This window comes from Ursus arctos, unplaced genomic scaffold (genome assembly GCF_023065955.2).
Source record: "Ursus arctos isolate Adak ecotype North America unplaced genomic scaffold, UrsArc2.0 scaffold_18, whole genome shotgun sequence".
In the NCBI taxonomy this organism is placed as follows: domain Eukaryota; kingdom Metazoa; phylum Chordata; class Mammalia; order Carnivora; family Ursidae; genus Ursus; species Ursus arctos.
Genome location: NW_026622852.1, coordinates 51,665,748 through 51,688,248, shown reverse-complemented (window position 1 = coordinate 51,688,248; position 22,501 = coordinate 51,665,748). Strand labels below are relative to the sequence as shown.

The 22,501-nt window shown below is 45.3% G+C and overlaps 1 protein-coding gene across 3 annotated transcripts in view; it reads right to left on the bottom strand.

The window, feature by feature from the left end:
- Window positions 1-4,462: 4,462 nt before the first annotated feature.
- The window catches only part of PBX3 (PBX homeobox 3), a 205,987-nt gene continuing 187,948 nt past the window's right edge, over window positions 4,463-22,501 (bottom strand). For 2 of the 3 annotated variants that reach the window (XM_026513973.4, XM_044389610.3), the window contains 4 exons: window positions 11,000-11,165; window positions 9,628-9,740; window positions 8,756-8,845; window positions 4,463-6,011 (listed from right to left, as the gene is read on the bottom strand). In XM_026513973.4, coding sequence (XP_026369758.1) covers window positions 5,919-6,011; window positions 8,756-8,845; window positions 9,628-9,740; window positions 11,000-11,165 — 462 coding nt within the window. In that variant the 3' untranslated portion in view covers window positions 4,463-5,918. The remainder of the gene's footprint in view (window positions 6,012-8,755; window positions 8,846-9,627; window positions 9,741-10,999; window positions 11,166-22,501) is intronic. The other variant, XM_026513974.4, reaches the window with a different exon arrangement.

The window sequence follows — 22,501 nt, the reverse complement described above, 5'->3', positions numbered from 1 at the left end:
GGCAGCTGACACCCCCAGGATGACCCCTCTGCTGACCGGAAGTAGTCATTCCAACTAGAAGGGCCAGAAACCGGTGTCCCCTTCTGATCCGGGGCACTGTCTAACAACAACAACAAAAAGAAGAGAACACACTCCATCCCAAGGGCCATGCGTGCACCAGCTCATTAATCTTTACGGCAGCCCTAGGAGGAAGGTAGGAACAAAGTCTCCCCATTTTACAGGTGAGGAAACCGAAGCCACAGAGTAGAGTGAGGAGGTGACGTGCCTGCGGTCACACACAGCTGGTAAGTGGCAGGACTCAGCCTGACTCCCGGGCCCTAGCTCTTCATACTACCACATGCTGCCTTGAAGGAAATGAATGAACCTGGGTCTCAGAAGACCTGGGTTTTATCAACAGTGAGTGAAGCAGGACACCGGCCGGAATGTGAGTGCAAATCACAGGACAGGATAAGGAAGAAGAACAGCTGGCCATGGCCTCAGCCACATGCAGGACACTTCACTGCACCACCCTGCTCCATCCTTCCCACAAGGCTGGGAGGCAGGTGCTTGACAGCTAGGGAAACAGAGGCACAGGGATGTTACACGACTTGCCCAAGGACAAGCAACCAGTATGCGGCACAGCTGGACTCAACCCCAGGCAGTTTCACTCGGAGCCCACGTTCAAGGGTGCTAAGCCATGGTGCTTTCCTAGCCATGGGCCACACTGAAGCCCCAGGCATCCATTTTCGTCTCTGTGATGGGGCCAGTAGCCACTGGGCTGTGAGGTGTGGCTCCTGGCAGTGCACTTGGCGGGGCCCAGCTGGAAGCAGGCTCCGTGCCTACGGGCTGAGTCTGACAGCTGACTGATGGGAGCTGAGAGATAGTTGGTTGATCATCTGTGGGGCTGGGTCCCCAGGTCCAGCAGGGACGTAGTGCTGGCCGTTTATTGTCCTGAAGTGCTTGTGCACTGAGCAGTCTTCCTGAAGGTGTCCCTGGGATCCCAGGTTGCTGGGGACAGGAGCCCATGGCTCTGATGGGAGTGGTGGTGGTGCATGTCTCTGTCTCTGCTCAGTTCCCAAGTCAGTCTCACCAACAGTGACAGTCCATTGCATAAGGAGACACTTTGATAAGACAGCCAGGCACAAAGGGTTAAAAATGTGACTTTTGGCTTCAGACACACCAAGACTCATGTTTCGGCTCTGTGTGTCTTTGGCCAAGTGGCTTCAGCTTCCCTTTCTATAAAGTATAGGTGGTAATAGAACTTGCTCGAGAGGCTGCTGTGAGGGTTTGCAGAGTGAGCCTGGAGAGGGGGAGAGCAAGCGTCCTTCTCTGACAATTCTGCTCGTCAATCCTTCTGCTCTGACAATCCTCTGACAATTCTGCTCGCCATGCCCCCTGGTCTCCGCACATGCTTGTCACTTGCCTAAAGCTACCCCCCCACTCCTGTCCTCTTAATCTTCTCTTCCTGAGGTCCCTGCCTGGACATCCAGTGTGGGGGACAGAGCCTGGCTCTCTCAGAGGGCTCAGCGGTCTGGGTTCAGCCTTCAAGGATGGGCATTCATTGGGGAGACAGGGTATGGGAACAACGTTCCAAGAAGAGAGGACAAGGGAACTCAGGCTCAGAAGGTGACGTCCCCAACCTGAGGTCACAGAGCCAGCGGGAGGCACAGCCAGGGTGGGGTTGGAGATCCGCACACACCGAATGCCTGTGTGGGCAGTGGGCTCAGTGGCCAGGGGCCGGAGCTAAGCTGGACATCACCTGGGACCTGCACTCACCCACGGGGCACAGGTGGGGCTCTGCCCGTAACAAAGTACATGCAGGACACGTGCCCCAGGGCCCGTGCTCAGCACTTCTCATTCATCGTGACGGCTGCCCTCCGGGGTCTGCTTGCCTCCGTTAGTTACGGTGCCAGGCCCGGCCGAGCCCCAGGACGTGGCTCTTCCTGTCCCTCGTGCCCAACCCTGGGATCCATAGACACAGAGAGGACCGCATAGAGCCTGTGACACACAGCTTGTACACACCGCAGGACTCACGTACTCAGGTGGCCCGGGCAATGGAGGCACAGGGGGGAGAGTTGCAAGCTCAGACGGGGGGAGGCGGATGACTCACCTTGTCCTCCAGAAGAGACCTCCCCCGGAGGCTGGTGGCCCAGGTTCACAGGAACATCTCTCCATCCCACTGCAAAGGGCTGCCAGGAGGGGTCACGTGGGGCTCTCACAGGCCATCAACCCCAGGCAGTTTCGTGGACAGGAGATCATGGACAGGTGGTGTTACATCTAGGAGCCTCGGATCCCCTACCACGTGGGCATGAAATAAGATGCTGTACAGAAAGCACCTGGCCAGGGGCCGGTCTGCAGGAGGTGCTCGATAAGCTGCAGCTGTCAGCTCAGCAAACGCCGCTTGCTCGTGGCACCAACACATGCTTCACGCCTAAACCACCACTCCACGTGGGAGACTTGTCCACACCAGAAGGGCGCTACTCTGGAACACTGCCTCTCCCGCCCCCACTTCTGGCCAGGGGATGGCACTGGCCGCTGCTCGGTCTGGGGTTACAGGCAAGTTCTAACTGAGTTTGCAAGGCCACACAGCGGCTGTGCACACCACCAATCCCTGTCCAACACTAGCTGCTCAGGTGTTAAGGCTCCAGAAACTCGCGAACATACATGTATTCTCACCGGAGCACACCTGTGCCCGTGAGCATCTAACTGTATTATATGCGTGGACAGGCCCCTTGGTCTGTGATTGGGTGTGATTTTCTTTGATTGGCCGCTGTTATTTTCTTTGATCTTGTGAATGGGTTGTGGGATCCTCATTTCTCCACTCTTGGGGTTCAGAAACCTACCAACCTTTCTACTACTCACATGAGCATTTGCTATCCGAACAAGGACCAGGCCCGAGATCTTAGCGTCTCAAGGGCTGGGGCCTGATTTCGTTCATTTCTGGGTCCAACCCCTAACCCACTGCTTGACCAAGAAAAGGTTACCTGATGGAAATCCATCAGATGAATACATTTCACCCAATTTGGAGTGAGACATAAGAAACTTAGGGCCCATGCCGTGCCCCAGTGTCCTTCCCTATGAAGTGAGGAGGCTTCTGCCCCCCTAGAGACAAGCACAGAGGGGAAACATGAGTGCTCCTCACCCAGAACATAGGAAAGAGACTGGGATCTTAATTTAGGCCTCCCCAGAATAAAGCCTCAGGCTCCCCCATTCCCTTCCAGGGTTGCTCGTCCCCTTGTGAGTCTCCGGCAAGCACTGATAACGTGCCTCTCTCAACAGACTGGCCTGACATAAAAGCTGAGACACTTCTTAGGAGGTGTGTGTTTCTGGATATTAAAGATATATTTGTATGCACACGTGTCAGGATATTTTTGCAAAACTACACAGCATAGAGATTGTTTTATGTACAAAGATAAGAAAGGCTGACCGATAAGCTAATTGAATCATGCAAATAACTACTTAGCCACGGGAGAGATTCCTACAGGCAGGCTGAGAGCGCACGTGAGGGAGGACAGCTTTGGAGGGCAATCTATTTTACAAAGTTTACTCTCACGGTATAACCACCTCAAGATTAATGGGAATGGTGGCCCTAGACCTTGTTTTGCCTGGCTCTACCAACTGAAATAGTAAAAGTTGTATTTATCATAGACAATTTGCTGCAACTGATTAACATTAATCTGATTTCCTGTGAGTCAATTTCCTTGAGATATAGTAAACAGGCCAATTACCCGCTATCCACTTCTTTCATCATAAAGATTTAGGTATTCGCGACAGAGGTGTATGTAAACATATAGGACTCCTAGCTATTTTAATAAAACAAAAACAATGTTTGATCTAATTAAAGGATTTCTTGCTGGTCTAACATTTTATCAGTCTAGAGTTTTAAAGGGTATGTTTAGAGAGGGTGTGAAGCTTTTGGGGGTTTTTTTCAGTGGCAATCTGAGGCTCACTCTTTTTCGAGGAACTCTTGCTTGTTCTTAACTGGTATCTCACAGAAGCTATGAAACGAAGTGAAGGGGACAAGACTGGTTATTCTTTTAATAAATTACAAAGAAAGGTCTTTCCATCTAACGAGCGCCAGGGGCATCATCAGGTCAGAGAGTGTGAGCTCCTGGGGCAGAGAGACCCGGGTTCAAAGCGAGGCCCCTTGTTGTCAAAACTCTGTGACCTTGTGGCATTCCCGTAACTTGTATGAGCTTTACTTCCCTAATCTCTGCCAGCGGGGATGATACCTTCCTTGTGGGTTCTTAGAACACAGGGACCAAGGAAGGACGCATAACAACGGTCCAGGAGCTGGCCAGGAGCCCGCACAGAGACAGCAGTCCGTCGGTAGCGGCTCTTCCTCCAGTCCCTGCTTCCCTGCTATTTCCAAGTCCCTCTGTGACGGGGCCACCTGGACACGTCCCGGCCTGGTGCTGGGCAGGCTTTTTGCATTGCCTGCCCTGGCTGGCTCACATGGAGGTGGAGTTAAGACATTGCAACATTTAATCATGAAAGCAAAAAGTTTATTCATGTTTGAAACTACATAGAGCTACCACGAGGAAGACTTTTTCAATCCAGGGTGTAATCCAGTTAGAAAGGAACACGAAACATTTTTAATACATTAGAATCACCGCCACAAATTATTTTCATGACTCAATCAGTTTCAGAATCGCATACAATACAAAAAGAGAGGAAGGAGAGGGGACCCCAGCGCACAGGGTGAAATATACAGTACCGAATACTGGACTCTGAATGCATCACAATCGGCGCCGCTTTTTTTTCTTTTTTTCTTTTTTGCATGGATTAGTAACAAGATGAAGAACATTCAAAATGCTTTCTCAGTATTTACAACAGTTCTACTGATCCTGTGTTCATTGAAGACCCAATGTTTCCACTCTCGGTTTTTTTAAAAGTTGCAAATGCAACCCTGATTTTTTTTTTCTTTTAAAAGATTACAATGTACATTACATTTTATGAAGGGAAACAAAGAGTTAATTACAAGATGCAAAAAGGTAAGAAAGACAAACTACAGCGTGAGTATTGTTCAGAGGTAGTAAAGTGAGCACTCTAAGCTACAGAACATGTTGAAATTCTATTGGTTTGTATGAGTTCGCATGAGGTAATAAAGCTGTGTTTTGATTGGTGAGATGTATAAATACTCTTTTGCTACACTATATACAACACTCCGGAGAGCGGGGCCCTTGGGGATGCCCAGAGGACGTAGCAAACCTTGACAAGCCCGTGCAGCACGCAGCGCACACCGTACAACCCCAGACGGATCTCGCGTTCACCCCTATCAGCAGCAAGTATCTTCATCTCTCAGAACAATCTGGATCCGTAATTTAATTACCGAGCAGACTCTGGGCACTGGTGCTTCCAGAGAGAGAAAAGATGCTACCAGTCTCTGATCTGATTATAACGTAAGAGATCGAAACACAAACGTGACCAGCAAGATTCTTAAACAAACCATCGTTAACAGAGATAGCCAAACAGCTCCTTTATTCCAACCCCATTAGCGATATGAAAGAAAGACAATCAAAGTTCGCGATGGAAATACGCAAGAAATTCAATTTAGGTGAGGTGAATCTTTGCATCTGCTTTAACGATTGAGGTTTAGCATATATTGTACTTTTTACCCTTAAGGCCAAGTAATTGGCAACTGTGAGACCATTAATGTAAAATATTGATAATAAATTATGATAAAATAGCTACAGGACTGTCAACAATGTTAAATCTTGGCCTAATTGGATAAAGTGCTTTTTTAACATTGTGTGTTTTTAAGTATAAATACAAATGATTATGATTCCTTAAAAAACTGATTTACCAAGTTCTCTAATAAGACAAGGTTTTACAGTAAAGCTGTAGATGGTGGGCTACAAAAACGCTTTCCTTTTCCTCCTATTGCTCTGAATGCACTTATCGAGGCATGTCAGCTCAGGGAAAAGCGTTGCCAGAGATTAGTTAGAGGTATCAGAGTGCACGCTTCCCGGGCCTTCTGTAGGGGAAGTCACCGAAGACGGAGTTGTTGCGTCCTGCCAGCCTCCATTAGCCTGGAAGGAGAAACACAGTTCAACGGGTGCACGGCTCCATATTAATTCTACTCCCCAATTCAAAATACCCAGATGACAACATGAGAGCAAAGCTACATTAGCAAAATGTATTTTCTAAACCCACTTTGGCAGGAGTTTGAAGCATGTGTTAAAGTGGGATTAAATGCATGTAAAACAAATCCATCCCACCAAGTAGAGGCTTGGCAATAAATCAGCTCGCTGAAGGAGGGCTTCAGCGAGCCTCAAGCTGGCACGCGGCTCGGCCTTTGATCTGCTGCAAAAATAAGAGTGACTCGGAAAGAAATCTTTTAAGAAGGGAGCGGTGGAGAAGCTCGATGCGATGCCTCAGCCAGACCGTGGGCTCCACGAAGTATAAACTTCAGCCCAGCTTCATCCTCGTTTCCACAGAGAAGAAGCTGCCCGCCCTCTTTCCACGTGCGCCTGGCTGCCAGCTACTGTAACCCTTGGAAAATGAAGGCCGGAATTTCCCTCCAAACAGCATCGTCCGGAATGAAAATGCACGAACTGCGGAGAAGCACACTATTCAAATCTGTATTCCAATTATCTCTAACTGGGGCTCCTACTCGGGATGTTGCTACCGCTTTTCACAAGCCGCTGGCCCTTCCTGCCTCAGACCTGCACCGGCAGTAACAGTGCTCAGAAACAAACCCGCCTGATGTCCTGGCCTATAGAGGCAATTGCTGAAATCAATGTCTGATCAGATTTCTGCTGTGGCAGACAGCTTGTCGCTACATATTTTTATGTCAGTCAAGAAGAGGGAGGTGCTGGGCCTGTGAGTTGGGGAACATTGAGTGGAAGTGACGGGGAGGGCCTTTCTGGAGAGGAGGCGAGGGGGAGCTGGCTGACACCCAGCGCCTGCGGCTCCCACCAGCCTCCCGCTATGCTGCCCCGGACCCGGACCTCCCACACCAGTGTCGGTGTGGGTCACACGGTCCCCCTGCCTCCTTCACACCCGTCTGCAACTTCTTCCAAGAGTCCAACCAAAATGTCTTCTTCGAGGCCTGTGTCACTAGGGCTACCGGGAACTCCGCCTAGAGTCGCGGCTATTCGGTGAGCTTCGTGCCTGGGGGCATGTTCCCCTCTCGCACCGTCGCTGTTCTTAGAGGGGGCCCTGTCTTCTGATTGACTGCACCGTGGGGCACGGAAGGCACCTTTCCTCCTTCTAGGACCGAGAAAAGGGGGGGGCACCGCACAACCCCGCAGAGATGACCAGAGCCGAAGGGAAAAGGCTTTTCCAGGCTTGAGGCACATCAAATTCCGGCTAGGAAGAAGATAATGCTGTGGCGATGGGTGTCCAAAGTCTCGGTTGTGCAGGTGGGATGGTGACATGCTCACGTGTGTTGGTGGGACTCTGAGGCATCCCTTTCTCTATCTAAACGGTAAGCTGTTTTTACCCCTCAGGTAGGAAAATCTACTTAGAAAAAGAGAAACTCTTACACAGATACAAGTCTAAAGATATTCCATCTGAAGTAAACATCATTCCTCTTTTATCCAAATTTATAAACAACAAATGTACAATATTTTTACCCAGCGTGGCAGCTGGAGGAGAGGTTGTCAGCAAGCATTCTTTTTTTCAAAATAAATTAATCCTTCCTCTGGTGGTTTGAGATTATGCCCTGTATTATACAACAGCGCCTTATCAAGCCTCATCAGTGAAGATGGAATTCATGTCTGTAAAATGCTGCAGGCAATCACAGTTTCATATTTTATCATGTTGATAAGGATATCGCACATTCTCTGAAGCATTTCAAAACACTTAAATGAAAAAGGAGAAATGCAACTAAAAGGCTTTTTATATGGTTTGTTGTGGGTTATTATGAGTTATTTATAAACCCAAAAAGAAAGATTTGACATTTCAAATGTAAAAGATTTGAGTATTTAATGGTCCTTTCTTCCCTTTACAATTGAACATCCTCAATCACTTTTTCGATCATTAATATTTACTCTCACGGCAAGCCAAGGCCCTAAAAAGGGAGAATTTTGTCCACTTTCCCCCTGACTCTACCCCCTTCCTTTGGGCAGTTCGTTTCCTCCCTAAATCTGGAATCCCAGATTCTGTCCCCTACTGCCCTCCCCAGCTCCACCCTGATGACCCAACCCCCCCTCCCTCCCGCCCCTGGCGCCCTTGGCAGACCTGTGCATTCTGCCATTTTCCATCCATGTCAGTGTGGGGTAAAAGTAAAGTTTTGGTGAATTGGTTACCCAAGCTAAAATGATTTCCTCCATAAATAAACAAAATTGAGAGGCCACTAAAACTGCCAAACATGTTTCACATCCCACGTGGACAATGCAGCCAGTTTGCTCTTAGGAACAGAATTCTTTGTTTAGCTTGGTCTGTTGATCTGTCTGGGGCTTGCCCCCTTCACTTGCGCTGTGTTTGGGAATGTTTCCTGCTGCTTGATTCTGAGATAAATGACCTGCTTTTCACCATCTCCCTAGAACATAGCACAGCCAGTAGGAGAAGGCATCTTAACAGGCTGACGTTTGAGTCCCTATTGTTGACAGAACACCAGCCACTCTGGGCATCTGTAAGGACTTCAAAGGACATCTGGGTAACATTAAGTGTTTAGGTTCATAAAATAAAAGTGCGGTAAAAATGGTGCCTTCCCCACCTGCCAACAAGATGAGAAGCCAAGTCAAATGGCCATTAATTTATTTATTAGTCACTGTTTACCTGACGCTGTTCCTACAGCTCTTTGAATCTGGTTCCCCAGGGTACTCACATTTAAATTATGTGGACTGTACAGTGAGTTTCCTCCAAGGCCATCACTGTAGCCTCCCGTCTGATTGATAACATGACGGAGGGTATCCACCTAGAAGTGAGATGAAACAAAATTCGTCATCCCAAATCTATTAAAACATCATCATTTACAAAAGGAAACAATTTGAATTATGTGTGCCATGAGGGTTTAGCATCTTCAATGAAAGACAAATTTATCAATCAAATGTGACTGGCAGAATTTCAACAATTCTTTGCATATTTAAACTCACACATCTTTGTTTTTCATGCAACAGCCAAACAATAACATCTTCATGGCAATGCAAACTTTTCGTCTACATCAACGAAATGTGTGTGGCTGTGGGTGAAAGCTACTTATAAATATGCATACTGGATCGATCTCTCACACACGCACACATGCACGCACGCATACACACCTAAACACACACACAAGTAGTTGCTCTCAATTAGGAGGATGAGAAAATATACTTTAAGAACTCAGGTTTGGTTTTCTTTTTTATTCTGACTTTAAAAATTTCAGAAATGAAACAGTAATATGTTTTTAAACCATACACCCACTGGCACACACAATTTGTTGCTGTTGCTGTTGTTACAAAAGTAAGATGCACCCAACCCTCTCCATGAGCTCAAGCCAGAGCCGAATGCATTCACAAAGTTTATCAGGTTTGAATCATCAAAAGTCACTGTTCACTTGACTTCTCATTAAATTAACGGTGGGGCAGATGGGTCACACTTGGAAGCACCCAGCACAGGGTCTGCATGGATGTGCAGACCACTTCCATGGGGTAAGAGTATGGAGTTTTGAGCCCAAACCCTACCCTGCCAGAAAGGCCCCAGTTGGGGCATTTCTCCTACCTGTGATTGCACATTGGCTCCGACTTGGGACCCTTGGTAAGAATCCCCATTCAGACTCTGCATGTTCATGAACATGTCCCCAGAATTTGGGAGGTTAAAAGAACCAGAAGAACCTGGAAAGGAAAGAGTTAAGTAGCTGAATAACAGAGAGCTACACACATAATCCTCAAAGACCGAGAGGCAGGGAGAGGTGAAAAGGTACGGAAGGGAAAGGTTGTGTACAACATAAAGCATTTCCAGCTCTAAGAAGATGGAGAATCCCTCCAAAGAGGTAGGTCCTGTGATTCATTTTGCAGCTAGGAAAGTCCTACCAATGGGGAAGCCCAAATAAGAAACAAAGAGGAAATCCAAGTAAATAGAAAAACACCCAGCAGCTGGCCTGGAGCCACCCCCTTGCTGGCATGTGTCTCTAGGACTCGGTCATTAAATGAGTTCACCGTCATTAACTGTCATGGTGGACAATTATGAGGAGAAGAAACATTTTTCAGAAGCTCTTTCTTACCATACGTTCTACCCAACTTTCATCTGTTCATGTTTCACTCAGAAGAACAGGGGGTGAGGAGTCTAGGGCAAGGGAGGTGATGGGAGAGAGGGTGGGAGAAAGATAACAAAACAAAGAAACAAAAATCCCTCACTTTCTGAATTTTTAAAGATGTATTTAAAAGATTTCCTTAGAGAAGCGCCTTGAATTGCTTCCCGAGTCCATCTGCCTGGGCTAGCTGCACATCGTTCATGGTTACTCAAGTTCCCTATCATTTTCAGATGTTTCTACCTCCATCACAAATGTCACATAAAACGTGGCCCGAAGGTACCACAATATTGCAGATACCGCATCCATGTGTTGGGTGTCACCACCCTCACGGCTAACCACCTACCAAGTCAGCACAGGCGCTGAAGCCCTGCCAGAAGGACAGCAGACTGGAGTCTGCAGCTATAGTGGGTGGAACGCACTGCTGTACCCCAACACTCTAGCGTCATTACGCATTGCCACAGGTCACCTCCCCACTTCTGCTATTGCCTTCATTCTTTGACAGACCACTACGGACCTTAAAATGATACATGGAACAATAGAGTTAAAATAATTATTAGTGATAGCACTTTGAGTAACTGCTGAATTAAAAACCACTATTAAGTGTAAATAAAGGTTCCAGAATCTACCAGTAGTGAGTAGCACTCCTTATGAACAGGGGGTTTATAGACTCTGGCCATCCACGCATGCGCCCGGCCCTAGAATAAGCCCTCATTTTAATATAAATCTTCCTTTATAACTCCACTGGGTCCTCAGTATGGCTCCCGTGTCCCGGCCTGTGGGACAAGGTTTCGCGGCACAAGACTGCCTGGGCCGCGTAGGGAGCGAGCGGCCGGTACGCACCGGAGTTTGGCGTGGTGGGCGAGTTGGTCTGGTTGTTCTGCACGGCTGCGGCTACGGCGTGCGCAGCCGTCACGGCTGTCTTTGCGGCATAGAGGTTGGCTTCTTCCTGAAACTTGCCGATATTCTTCTTGTACCTGATTCGTTTGTTGCCAAACCAGTTGGATACCTACAAAGTGCAGAGACATGAGTGAAGGGGAAGAGAGGTCAAAGGGCGAAAAAAGAGTCAAACTTCCAATGATCACTGTTGGACACCAAGGGGACACCGTGGGAGACATCAATTCTTAGCTTGCAGTCACAGCCCGTGGATAACGCATCACGGTTTCCGGGGTTTGCTTTTGCTGTTTGCAACCTCGATGCTCAGAAGAACACCACTTCTTGGAATTAGCCACAGTAACACTAAAAAGGACGGGAGCACTGTTCATAAAAAGAACTCAGTTGGTACATACTAATTGGTATATAAGTGATCAGTCCCCCTGAAAGTGGCTGAAAAACTAAAGGGAACATTTGTTAAACTAGGCAAATAATAAATTTTTGTGAAGGAATGACTTCTTCTTTTTGGATCTGGAACGATTTTGGCAGTTGGACAGTAGAATCGTGTTTGGTCTGCTGAAAAGAGTAACATCAATTAATAATGGATGAACAATCCCTTTGTCTCCTGTCTCAGAAGGTTCTCTGTGTCTGCCAAGGTAGCTGCTGAGGCTCGGCCAGTTACCACACGAGAAAGTCACAACTTGAAATTCAAGGAATTCCAATAAGGTCAAATGCAAATACAGGGGAGCAGCTCTGATTTCATCAGGTGGAATATACTTATGTCTTTTACACACTACTTATGATGTCAGCTCGTGCAAATGGAAGAGATTTCTGAAGAGGAACTTGGCAACAGGAAGATTTCATCACATTTCACTGACAGCCAAACTTCAGCCCAAGACTCACTGCTCATAGTTACATGACGTGTTCAGGCACCTGGAGCCGAGCTATATAAAGAAACGAAAACCCCCACAGCAGGTTATAAAGAGGTACCCGCCTGCTATATAAAAGGCTCTGACCTCCCTTTTGGTAAAGTAACAGTTTAAAAATACTCTTCAATAATTTCTTAATAATCTGTCAAAGGGGCATGTTGCTGTGGTATCAGGCTGGGTGGGTCACTGTTTCATTCTGAACAGTTACTCAGAGGCCTTGAGGAAAAATAAGGAGTGGTATGAGCCCTCCAACCCAATTTACACGAGTGGGCACGCTTACTGACCTTCTCTGCCAAGAGTTTAATTGCTTTGGAAATAGAACTCTCATTCTTCAACCTATGGCACTCATCCTTCCAGAAGAAGCCAGAGAACCCTGGCAAGGAAGCCACATGAGGAAGACAATGTTGGCCTTGCTGCTGCCCACATGCTGTCTCATACTGGGGAATCACTGTATGCACACATACACACACGCAGGCACACTCACTAGGATCCTTGCAGCAGCTGTGAGCACAGATCATCAGACAGAAACAAGCCAAAACTCATCAGGAATTAATGTGCTACAGATCAGGACTTCCTAGCCGTTGCTGTTCCACTATTATGCGCCCCCACCCCTTACGAACTGTATATATCACGTTCTTCCTTCATATCAAATAGTAGTGGTTATAACTTCCATTCAATGACTCTCTCCTACATGTCAAGCATTACGCAGAGCTCTTTGCATACCTTTTCTCATTTAATCTTCATCTCAAGGGCTAGGTGGCTGACCGACGTGGTTATACAGGCATAACACCCGTCCCAAATCAATGGCCTTTTCTCTCTCCTTCTTTGATCTTTCAGCAGTGTCTGATATGCCAGGGTATGTGTGTGTGTTCTCCAAAACTCAGCTCTTGCCCTCTTCTCTCTTCTCCTTGAGCAATCTTATCCATATTACTGATTTCAATCATTGTCTCTGTGTGGATGGCTCCCAGATTTCCATCTCGAGCCCTAAATTCTATGAAGAATTTCAGTTCTTGATTTTAAAGATGTTAACATATAAGTGTTTTGCCACAACCTCCAACACAATAGGTCTAAAATGGAATTCATGTGTCCTCTAAACCTGCACCTCCTTCTCTTTTCTCTTTGTGTTCACAGCACCTCCACCTCGAGAGACGTGGTACTTCCTACGTTACAAAGTCCCTGATTCCACCGTTGCACAATTCTAACGGATATTCAGCTCTCTATTCGGAACTAAGCTCTGGTTCCCTCTCATTTCTAATCATCGGCCTTAGTTCCAACACGTAGATGGTTTTAATATTAGGTTCTCAAGCAGCCTTGAGGGACTGAACCCCACTAGGCCACTGGCCTCTGCCCTCCTTTCTTTGAGCTCCATATGCGTGGGGCCCCATATGCGTGGGGGAGGAGCACATGAGCATTGAGACGGATGTGGCCGTGGGAGGAAGAGCCAGGAGAGTGTACAGGTGAGGAGACAATGAAGACCAGACCCAGGCAGAGCAGTAGTCACGGAGAGGGCAGCTATCGTGGGGAGGCACTGGCAGAATTTGCCACAGACCAGTGGTAGAGGTTGGGGGAGAGGGAGAAGCCAGAGATGAATTGGGGCAGAGCTGATGTGGGGCCCAGGCCTCCAAGAACATAGAGACGGATGCTCTGGGAGGGATTTCGGCAGCAGCAGAAGTCAGCCTCAGTGACTGTCAGGATCCGTCCCCATACCAGAATTATAGGACTCTAAAAACAAAAGTTCTGACTCAAGATTGAAAAAGGACCATAAACGTATCCGTTCTGATTCTGCTGGTTAAAGCAATTTCTCTCAGACACTACCTCATGTTTCATAAGCACGTTCTCAGCGCAGGAGGCAGACCCAGAGAGCCGGCTCACAAAAAGCTCCTTCAAGTATACATCACTCTAGTTTGTCTGAATAAGACTGGCAGGCCTTCAAAGAGTTAAATATTGAATATATCTACAGTGCAAAGGGAGATATTCCTGGCTGAGAGGGAATTTGGCATTTCTTAAGTATAATTAATGAAAATTCCCCAACTCTGAATTTAGCAACAAAGGCCCATCTTAGAATTCTCCTCTTCTAAACAATTCTCTGTTGGATTCCGTACTTTGTAGTTAATATTACCTTGACAATCAGAGAAGCTATAATACATTAATGAAACCTAGCCTGGAAAATCAGATTACAGCTTTATTAACAGTTTCATAATTGAGGAATCTCTGTACCACTGAAGGGTCTCATCTCTAGATATGCAAGAATCCTGTGTTTATGCATACCCCTGGACCAATCACACAACAGTCATCACTAATAAAGGTTTATTTAATTCTCACAGTAAAATTTTAATATCACCAGCAGCCTGGGGAAGCTTTAGCAAGTGGATTTGCTTGACATCAGATCGTTTCTATTCTGCTAGTCCCAATACTTCTTAATCTTTAATATCAAGGCAATTAAAATTAATGGCCACTCATCCGAAGCTACTGTGGGCAGTGTTTCCTTGACACCAATTGTTTGATGGGATTACCTAGAGGTTAAACTAACAAGCAAGGTTTAATTGGAAGCAACGAAAGAAGCAGTGATCATACGTTCTGTTTAACCTGCATAACCACGTCTAAATGAATATCTAAAAATGTTAACCTATTTCTCAAATTAAATATGCACGTCACATTCCGAGATCGCAGATTTGGGTACTGCAGCAATCAGCTATTAAGACCATGCCGCTGCAACTAAGATCAGTGTAATTAATGTATGAATCGACACCTAACCTTGGGAATTTCTGTCACCTTTTAAAAACAGATGGGCACAATTCGTCGCAAATGAATCTCCAGCCTCACCCTGTAGGAAGCACCAAAAGCTACGGATCCCGTGCGTCCCTCCTACATGGTTCTCACAGTGCAGCCAGCCGTACACACGGACAGTGAGCAGAGAAGAGCCTGCCCCGTCTCTGAACCCGAATGGTCTGTGGGTTGGTCCCAGAATTGAAACACAGAGGCAGGAAACTGGTGGAGAGAAAGGGAATATGCTGTCCTGTGCTTCTCTTTTGAGCCACGTATCGAGGATTCATGACTCTGGACTGTGCAGAAGGAGAAGGGCCAGGCAAGATTTTAAGATCAATTAAAAATGAGAAAAAAAAAGAGAAAATAAAAATACAAGTCCACTCCTCCTTCTACTCATGTTCACTGCTATCAGCCCCCTGATGTGAGCCTTTGGCAACTGGGGAAAAAAGTAATGAACATTCTGCAGGCTGCTGATTTTCTAGAGCCCTTATGCAAGGCCAAGAAGTGGCCAGAAAAGCTTCCGGTCTCACCCATTTACTAGAGCCATGCATTTCCCTAACTCAATCCAGCAGCAGACTCTCAATCGGTTTTACAAAGTCAAATGTTTTATATACTATACGTAATCTAAAAAACAGACAAACTCATCGAATTGTTCGGTATGTTAATGATTTGGCCCATGGCAGTTATCTGATGACTGTCACCTCTTGCTATCACCCATGTTATATCGACCAAGGAGCAAGAGAGCCAGACTACACGTGTTGCCCACAATCAGACAGCAAAGTGTGATAGATCCAGATTTCAACACCAAGGTTCCCCATCAATTTTTTCCTTTTTTATATCAATTGGGATGTTTACTGAGTATCTATTACGGTCAATACTGTACTATGTGCCATGAGGAGACAAAAGAACAAATAAACATGTACCTCACCTACCCAGAACTTGCCATCTGACTATAAAACGATGCTAGACACGCAGAACAATTCGCAAAAATCGCAGGATGGCGGCGCTCACACGCCCAGCTGTACAGTACAGACTCTATGTGCAGCAGGGACCTGGAGGGGGAGAAGTGCCAGCAGGTCTGGGAAGTCGGAGGAGACTTCTGAGCAAAGGTGGGGTTCTGAACTGGACTCAGCTTCAACTCAACTCAACACTATTTTTACTGAGACTGCTTATTTCGGAGGCACAAACCTTTAGAAGCTCTTTGGCACAAACAACAGAGTAGTGAGAGAGGAAGGAGAATCCATTCTAAAGGAAAAGAGGAACGGAGATCCAAGGAGTGTTTCTGAAAGATGTGACTTCAGAGTGGAAGCCTAACAAGAGGGGACCATTCCCACCGGGGAGAATGAGGGCACAGTGAGGGGCAGGGTTCGGCACGGCTACCAGGGGGTGGGTGCGCGTAAAGGCACCAGAAGGAGCAGCAGGCTCTGGGCTCTGGCTACCGACCAGGACAAGGGAGAATGTTCTAGGCAAGGGAAAGCCTGAAGAGGTGCCCCGCAGGCCATCTCACACCTCCCTTCTGCAAGGCCTCACTAAGTGGAAGAGAAGTGGAGGGAAGAAGAAGGCTGAGCCTGAGATTTCTGGGAAGTGCAGTGGGGAATGGGTTCAAGTGAGGACAGCTGAGGACAGGGGAGGCAGCCTTCCCAGCGGGGTACCTGTCCTGTGACAGTGGGCGGCATACTTTTTGCTGGAATATTCACTAAAGAAATTTTGAATAATCAGGTATTTTGCTCCCACATATTTTGTCCTTTGCACATTTCTGAAGTCGGCATCTACGATTTTTCATTGTAAGTTTATACAGTTGTAAACAATGTTATTTCAGTATGTCCTAAATGTTGACATTTTAAAATAAAACTGCAACACTACTCTTTAAAATGTACCCAGCCAAATTTAAATAGCAAAGCAATTTGATATCCACTCTCCATTTTAAAAATACATAAACTTGCTTTTAACAGTCAAAAATTTTGCATTCTCTTTGTCCTTAGAAGTGTATTTCCATTACATTTCCCTTCCATATTCTCCTAATGCAAAATGCTTCATGCTCTACAAAAGAAATATATGGAAATTGAAAATTTAAACCGTTTTTATTTCCTGTAATTATAAGGCTCTACATGTTTAATATATTTTTCTGGATTAAGCTATCATTACAATTAGTCTAAAATTGACCAAAGCAATAACAAAGATTTATTCTGATAAATAAAAGTATTTGTTTTGACCATCAAAAGTAAAGCGGTTTTGTTTTTTTTAAATTACACATGCATTTCTTAATCAGAGGGGTGCAGGGTTATAATGTGCTGACTGAAGGCGGTTTGCTTATCACCAGTATTTTATACGATCCCTTGGTGGGGACCAGAGAGGGTCTCACACTTTGGGGCAATGGGCCATCATACAGGGTGGGAGATTTCCTTTCATAAAGTGGAAAAATGGCAAGTGATAAAGTGCAGGAGGGAAAAAGCCCACACAAAGCTTCTACCCTGCAGCTTCCTGAGGCTCACGGATTTTAGGAAAGAATATACACATATATAAGGGAAGTTGGCCAGTGAAAATCTTAGAACCACCACACCCTAGTAACCTCTGGAATATCTTCAGCTACTCTGTGGACCACGTATAACCTAGTTCGAGGCTGTTGCCTTAAGTGAATAGCCTAACTCTGGTTTCGTTTGAACCTTTTTGTGTGAGTACAGTGTGGGAGCCCCACTCATGGGGTGCGCCTACTAAAGACCTCGGGCTATAAAATGGGGCTCGTTCGGGCAACCACTTCTATGTGTCACCATGACCTCTTGGAGCTAGACAAAGAACGAATCTGTCAGCTTCAGGAAACCAAAAACATTCTGATTAAAGAAGGAAACCTAAGAAGACAGACATAGTTTACCTAATATTTAGCATAACCCTTCTGGAGAGTAAAGCAACAAATATGCACAGACCCTTTGAATCAGTACTACTAAGAAGTTATCTTGAGGAAATATTTAGAGGTATATGTGCAAAGAGATTCACTACAGTCCTATTTATACTAGGAAAATAAAAGTAGATTTATAGCACATCTGTATAATGGGATATGATCATTGATGAAAAAGCATGTTGAGAAAGAATATTTATTGACCTGGGGAAATATTCACAATATATTATAAAGAGGAGCAAAGGGCATTTTTTTTCTTTCATACAGCATGAGATTTGGGGGGGTAAAAATATTCACATGCGTGCAAATGCACACACATATACACACACATATGCACAGGAAAAAAGTATCAGGACCCACATACCAGTCAATGTGTGATTATCTTTTAGAATAGATTTATAAGTAAATTCTATGTGTTTTTCTGTGTATTTTCAAATATTATCCAAATTGATTTCAGAGAAGCAGTATTTTTTTTTAATTAGAAAAATGTACTTTACAATGAAGAAAGGAACCAATCTGCCTCTTAAAAATATCATTTAGAAGTCATTTAACAATCTCTAAGAGTGTACCAGGCCCTGCACTGGCCCACATAACCAGAGGAATCAACGGTCCTGTTCCTGTATTCTATCAGGAGGATAAGTATGGCAGGTCTGAGAATTCTTGAAATAATTAAAATCAGACACTTTGTAAATCTCAAGCCATTAAAATTTCCCAGACTGCTTTGAAAACTCCATGTTGAAATTATAAAGCTAAACCATCTACAATGTCTCTACAGTCACTGCAAGCCAGTTTATTAATTAGTTAGCATTAATTGTATCTTACATTTCACATTCTATCACTACATTTATCATTTTAACAACATTGTTAAATAAAAGAGAAAAATTATCACTCAAAGACTTAATCTTCAAGAAGCAGAAGTGCAGAACTTTAGAGTTCATCCTTAGTTTTGCTTCCTTGCATAAAATACATTAGGGAGAGGATGAGCATTTGTTTGGAAAAGAAGCAGCTGACACTAAAACATCATTACTGAGATTAGGAAACTGAACATTTATGAAGCACAAATCTTAGAAAAATTTGCCATTGTGTTTCCCCTGTTTACTTGTGATGCATACTTTATGTACTGTGCCTAATTAAATGCAACAGATTAAGAAATGTTGAAATGCCAAGTCGTGTATAATGGAACATGTAGCATATTTACATGGTAAACAGTTTTACCTCTAATAAATAGTTTTTCCCTAATCAATATGTTTTCATCCCCATTATGTGATTCAATTTGAAATGAGGGATGGAAGCCAGATACTGTTCAATTTTTAAAGTTAATGGTGTTAATAAGCTAAATCTCATTCCACTCCTCTCCTTCCCAAGGGTGCACATTCAGTCAAGTCAAGGACAGAAAGGCTGGACTCGCCGTAGATAACCCGTGTGCACGCCCTTGAGAACCCAGAGGGCAGCTGGAGCGAGGGCCTGACAGCCAGACAGACCTGTGTGTGAATCCCAGCTCTGTGACTTCCTAGCTGTGCGACCTTCGTCGTCATCTAAGGCTCCCCTTTCCTGGTCTGCAAGATGGGATAACAGTACCTACTCCTAAGGGGTCTGTCATGAAAATTAAATGAGAAAACATGTTAAAATGCCCAGGACTGTGCCTGGGATGTACTAGGCACACACACCCCCTCCCCCAATCTTACCTTTCCCTTTTCTTAAACAAGCCACAACAACAAACCCTCTGCCAGCCTTGCTTGCTTCCTGTAGTCACTAAGGTCAGGGTACCCTTTTCACAAGAGCGTTGGATTCTGGGAGAGCTGGTCCATGCTCCCAGTGCTGGGGGTGGGGGGGGACTGGCAATAGGGAATAGGCAGCGGTGAGAGACGGGCAAAGGGGGTGCCCCCTTGCATAACAGAGCATAATAAACTTCCTACTACAGGTGGTAACACCCAGACCGAGAGCTACTGTCTGCCACACACCTCTGGGCCAAGGTCGCGCACAAAGAGCTGACAGCCCTACGTGAGCCTCCTCGTCCCTCCTCACTCCCGTCCCTCCTCACTCCCGTCCCAACATAACCACTTGCAAGACAATGCACTGGACCTAGAATTTGTAGGAAACCTGGGTTTGGTTCCTCCTTGTACCTACATTTATAACAGCAGCCATTATGGAGAGCTCATTATTACATGTATGATCTCATTTAGCCCCCTCAAAGCCCCAGTTTTACAGACTTAAAAACTGAAGTCAGAAAGTTTATATAACTTGCCTGAGGTCACACAATCTTTCTTGTCCTTTTTCCACGATGCCTTATCTAGTAAGACCTGTTTTTTCTTAGTACTCTGCAGAAATTGTTTATTCAATTTTATTTCTTTTGCATTGTATTAAATGGCAAGGGCTACATGAGGAGACCCCACCGTGTGAGTGCAAAGTATTCTGGCTCCTTAATGGTTAAAATGTGGGCTAGCCCACAGACCCAAACCATTATTTATTTTCTTTTTAGAAAGTAAGTTCCAAATTCGTAACAACTGACTTGAAAACCAACTTTTGGGGGCACCTGGGTGGCACAGCAGTTAAGCGTCTGCCTTTGGCTCGGGGCGTGATCCTGGCATTGTGGGATCAAGCCCCACATCAGGCTCCTCCACTATGAGCCTGCTTCTTCCTCTCCCACTCCCCCTGCTTGTGTTCCCTCTCCCGCTGGCTGTCTCTATCTCTGTCAAATAAATAATAAATAAAATCTTTAAAAAAAAAAAAAAGAAAAGAAAACCAACTTTTGAAACACAACCCACTTCTAATGGGAGAAGTGGACAAACAGAAATTCAGTTTCCATAGATTTGAAATAATTTAAAACAGATTCACTTGTCAAGTACTGTTTTTTTTTTTTTTTATTTGAGGCTGTGAAAAATCTTATTGCCATAATGTACTGACACCCTTGCAGTTTGGCTTTGCCCTTTCTACTCTATGCATGATAGACTGATAACTGCTCGTGACATTCACAAAGAGGCTCATCTGCAAAAGTATATAAAACGTCAGCCTCGCGGCCACAGTACACAGAGAGCAGATGACACCGTTCATCTCCCTAAAACACGTGCTTCGGGGCGGTTCTAAATTACCACAGACGATGTTTTCAGCTGAAGATTTTTTTCCTTAAAATTACTTCTCTCATTAAAAAAAAATAAAAATGTGTTAGGTGTGCAGCTGAATAGATTCCATGGAAAGGCTGGCAGATTTTGAAACACTAACATCATAACCGGGGAGTGCCTCCGGCCAGCTGCATGGAAAGGTGGGGCCATCTCCCAGGCAACGCATCAGCATCCCCAAATTCCAACTCAAGAGCACTTTTTAAACAACGGTGAGCTAGATATTTTGCCCAGATAAATTTCATGTAACAGAAAATATCAAAATTTATTCAGTGTCCTATGTGAAGAAGCCCTACAGCCAAGCCTTTTATTTCATGGAAACCCTTATTTATTCAATCACCACTTCTGACTAAATACACACCCCGGTTCTCTTTGCTTTTTAAAAATCCAGAAGATTTCATTGAATTTATTTAAAATGGTAATACCTATCCTCAAAACCTTTTCAACATACATAATTACTTCTCACTGAAAATGAGTCACATGCATTTTTGGAATAAAGAGTACACCAAGGGTAGGTCTATTCAGAGACTAAGAATTTGGACACAACCCCACTCGCCACTCGCCCACAACCACGATGGCGCGCTGGCTCTCATGTTTATGGAGCCTGTGAAAACCTAGGGGCTGGAGGCTGCTAGACACTAGTTTGCCGAAGGCCGGAGCCTCTTCCCCTTTCTTCTGGAACCTTGATAAGGCTTTGTAGGAAATATCCAGCAGGAAAACTCTGGTGAATGGGTGACAAATTAGCATTTATTGAGCACTTATGATATACCAGGCCCAGTACTAGACATTCTATATATATGATCTCATGTAACCCTCAAACCTCTGAAGAGATTATCACCATCCTAATTTTACAGGTTGAAAAATGGAGACTTCAGGTTCAATAATTTGCTCAAGGTCACAGTGCAACTTAATAGCGGTGGATGGTCTGTGTGACTTCTCTCCACCTTCCTGTAGCGAATGTACAGTCAGCTGGAGTTAAAAGTGCCAACTTCTCAAAATGACTGATATGAAATGATAGTACCACTTCTCAAATAGAACGTAAGTAACACAACTTAGTATTGTAAAGAATCGGGTGTACCTGTAGGGCAATGGTCTAAACATCAAATTTTAGAAAGTTAAGGAGAAAAGGAAATAAATTACACTACTTCCAAACTTCTCTTCCTTGATCTTTGATCCAGTCACCTGTTAAGATCCCAGTGCGGGATGACCCAATTAGTTCTTTTACCCCCTTCTACTCCTGAGCTCTGAGATTTGTAGGGCAAGTCACAAGCCCAAGCTGCTGGCTGACTCTGCCAATGATTCTATCTGTTGGCTCATCACTGGCCAGACCATTCGTTCCACACACGTATAAAGAGTGCCCGGCAGACACTCTGTTCCCCCAAAGCAGTCCCTGACCATCGCCTTCGACCTCTCAAATCCAGGCTTACCCTCACTGTGTTTCTGTCCAGGATCAGATGTCCTCTTGTAATAACAACAGTTGTGATTTATATAGGGCTTTTTACATAGGGTTTCTTTCTTTCTTTTTTTTTTTTTAAGATTTTATTTCTTTATTTTGAGAGAGAGAGATCATGAGCGAGGCGGTAAGGACAGAGGGAGAGGGAGAAGCAGGCTAGCAGGCTCCCCGCTGAGCAGGGAGCCCAATGGACTGATGGACATGGGGCTCGATCCCAGGACCCCACGATCATGACCTGAGCCGAAGGCAGACGCCTAACTGACTGAGCCACTCAGGTGCCCCTAAAAATTAGGGCTTCTTAAGTGCCAAGCACTA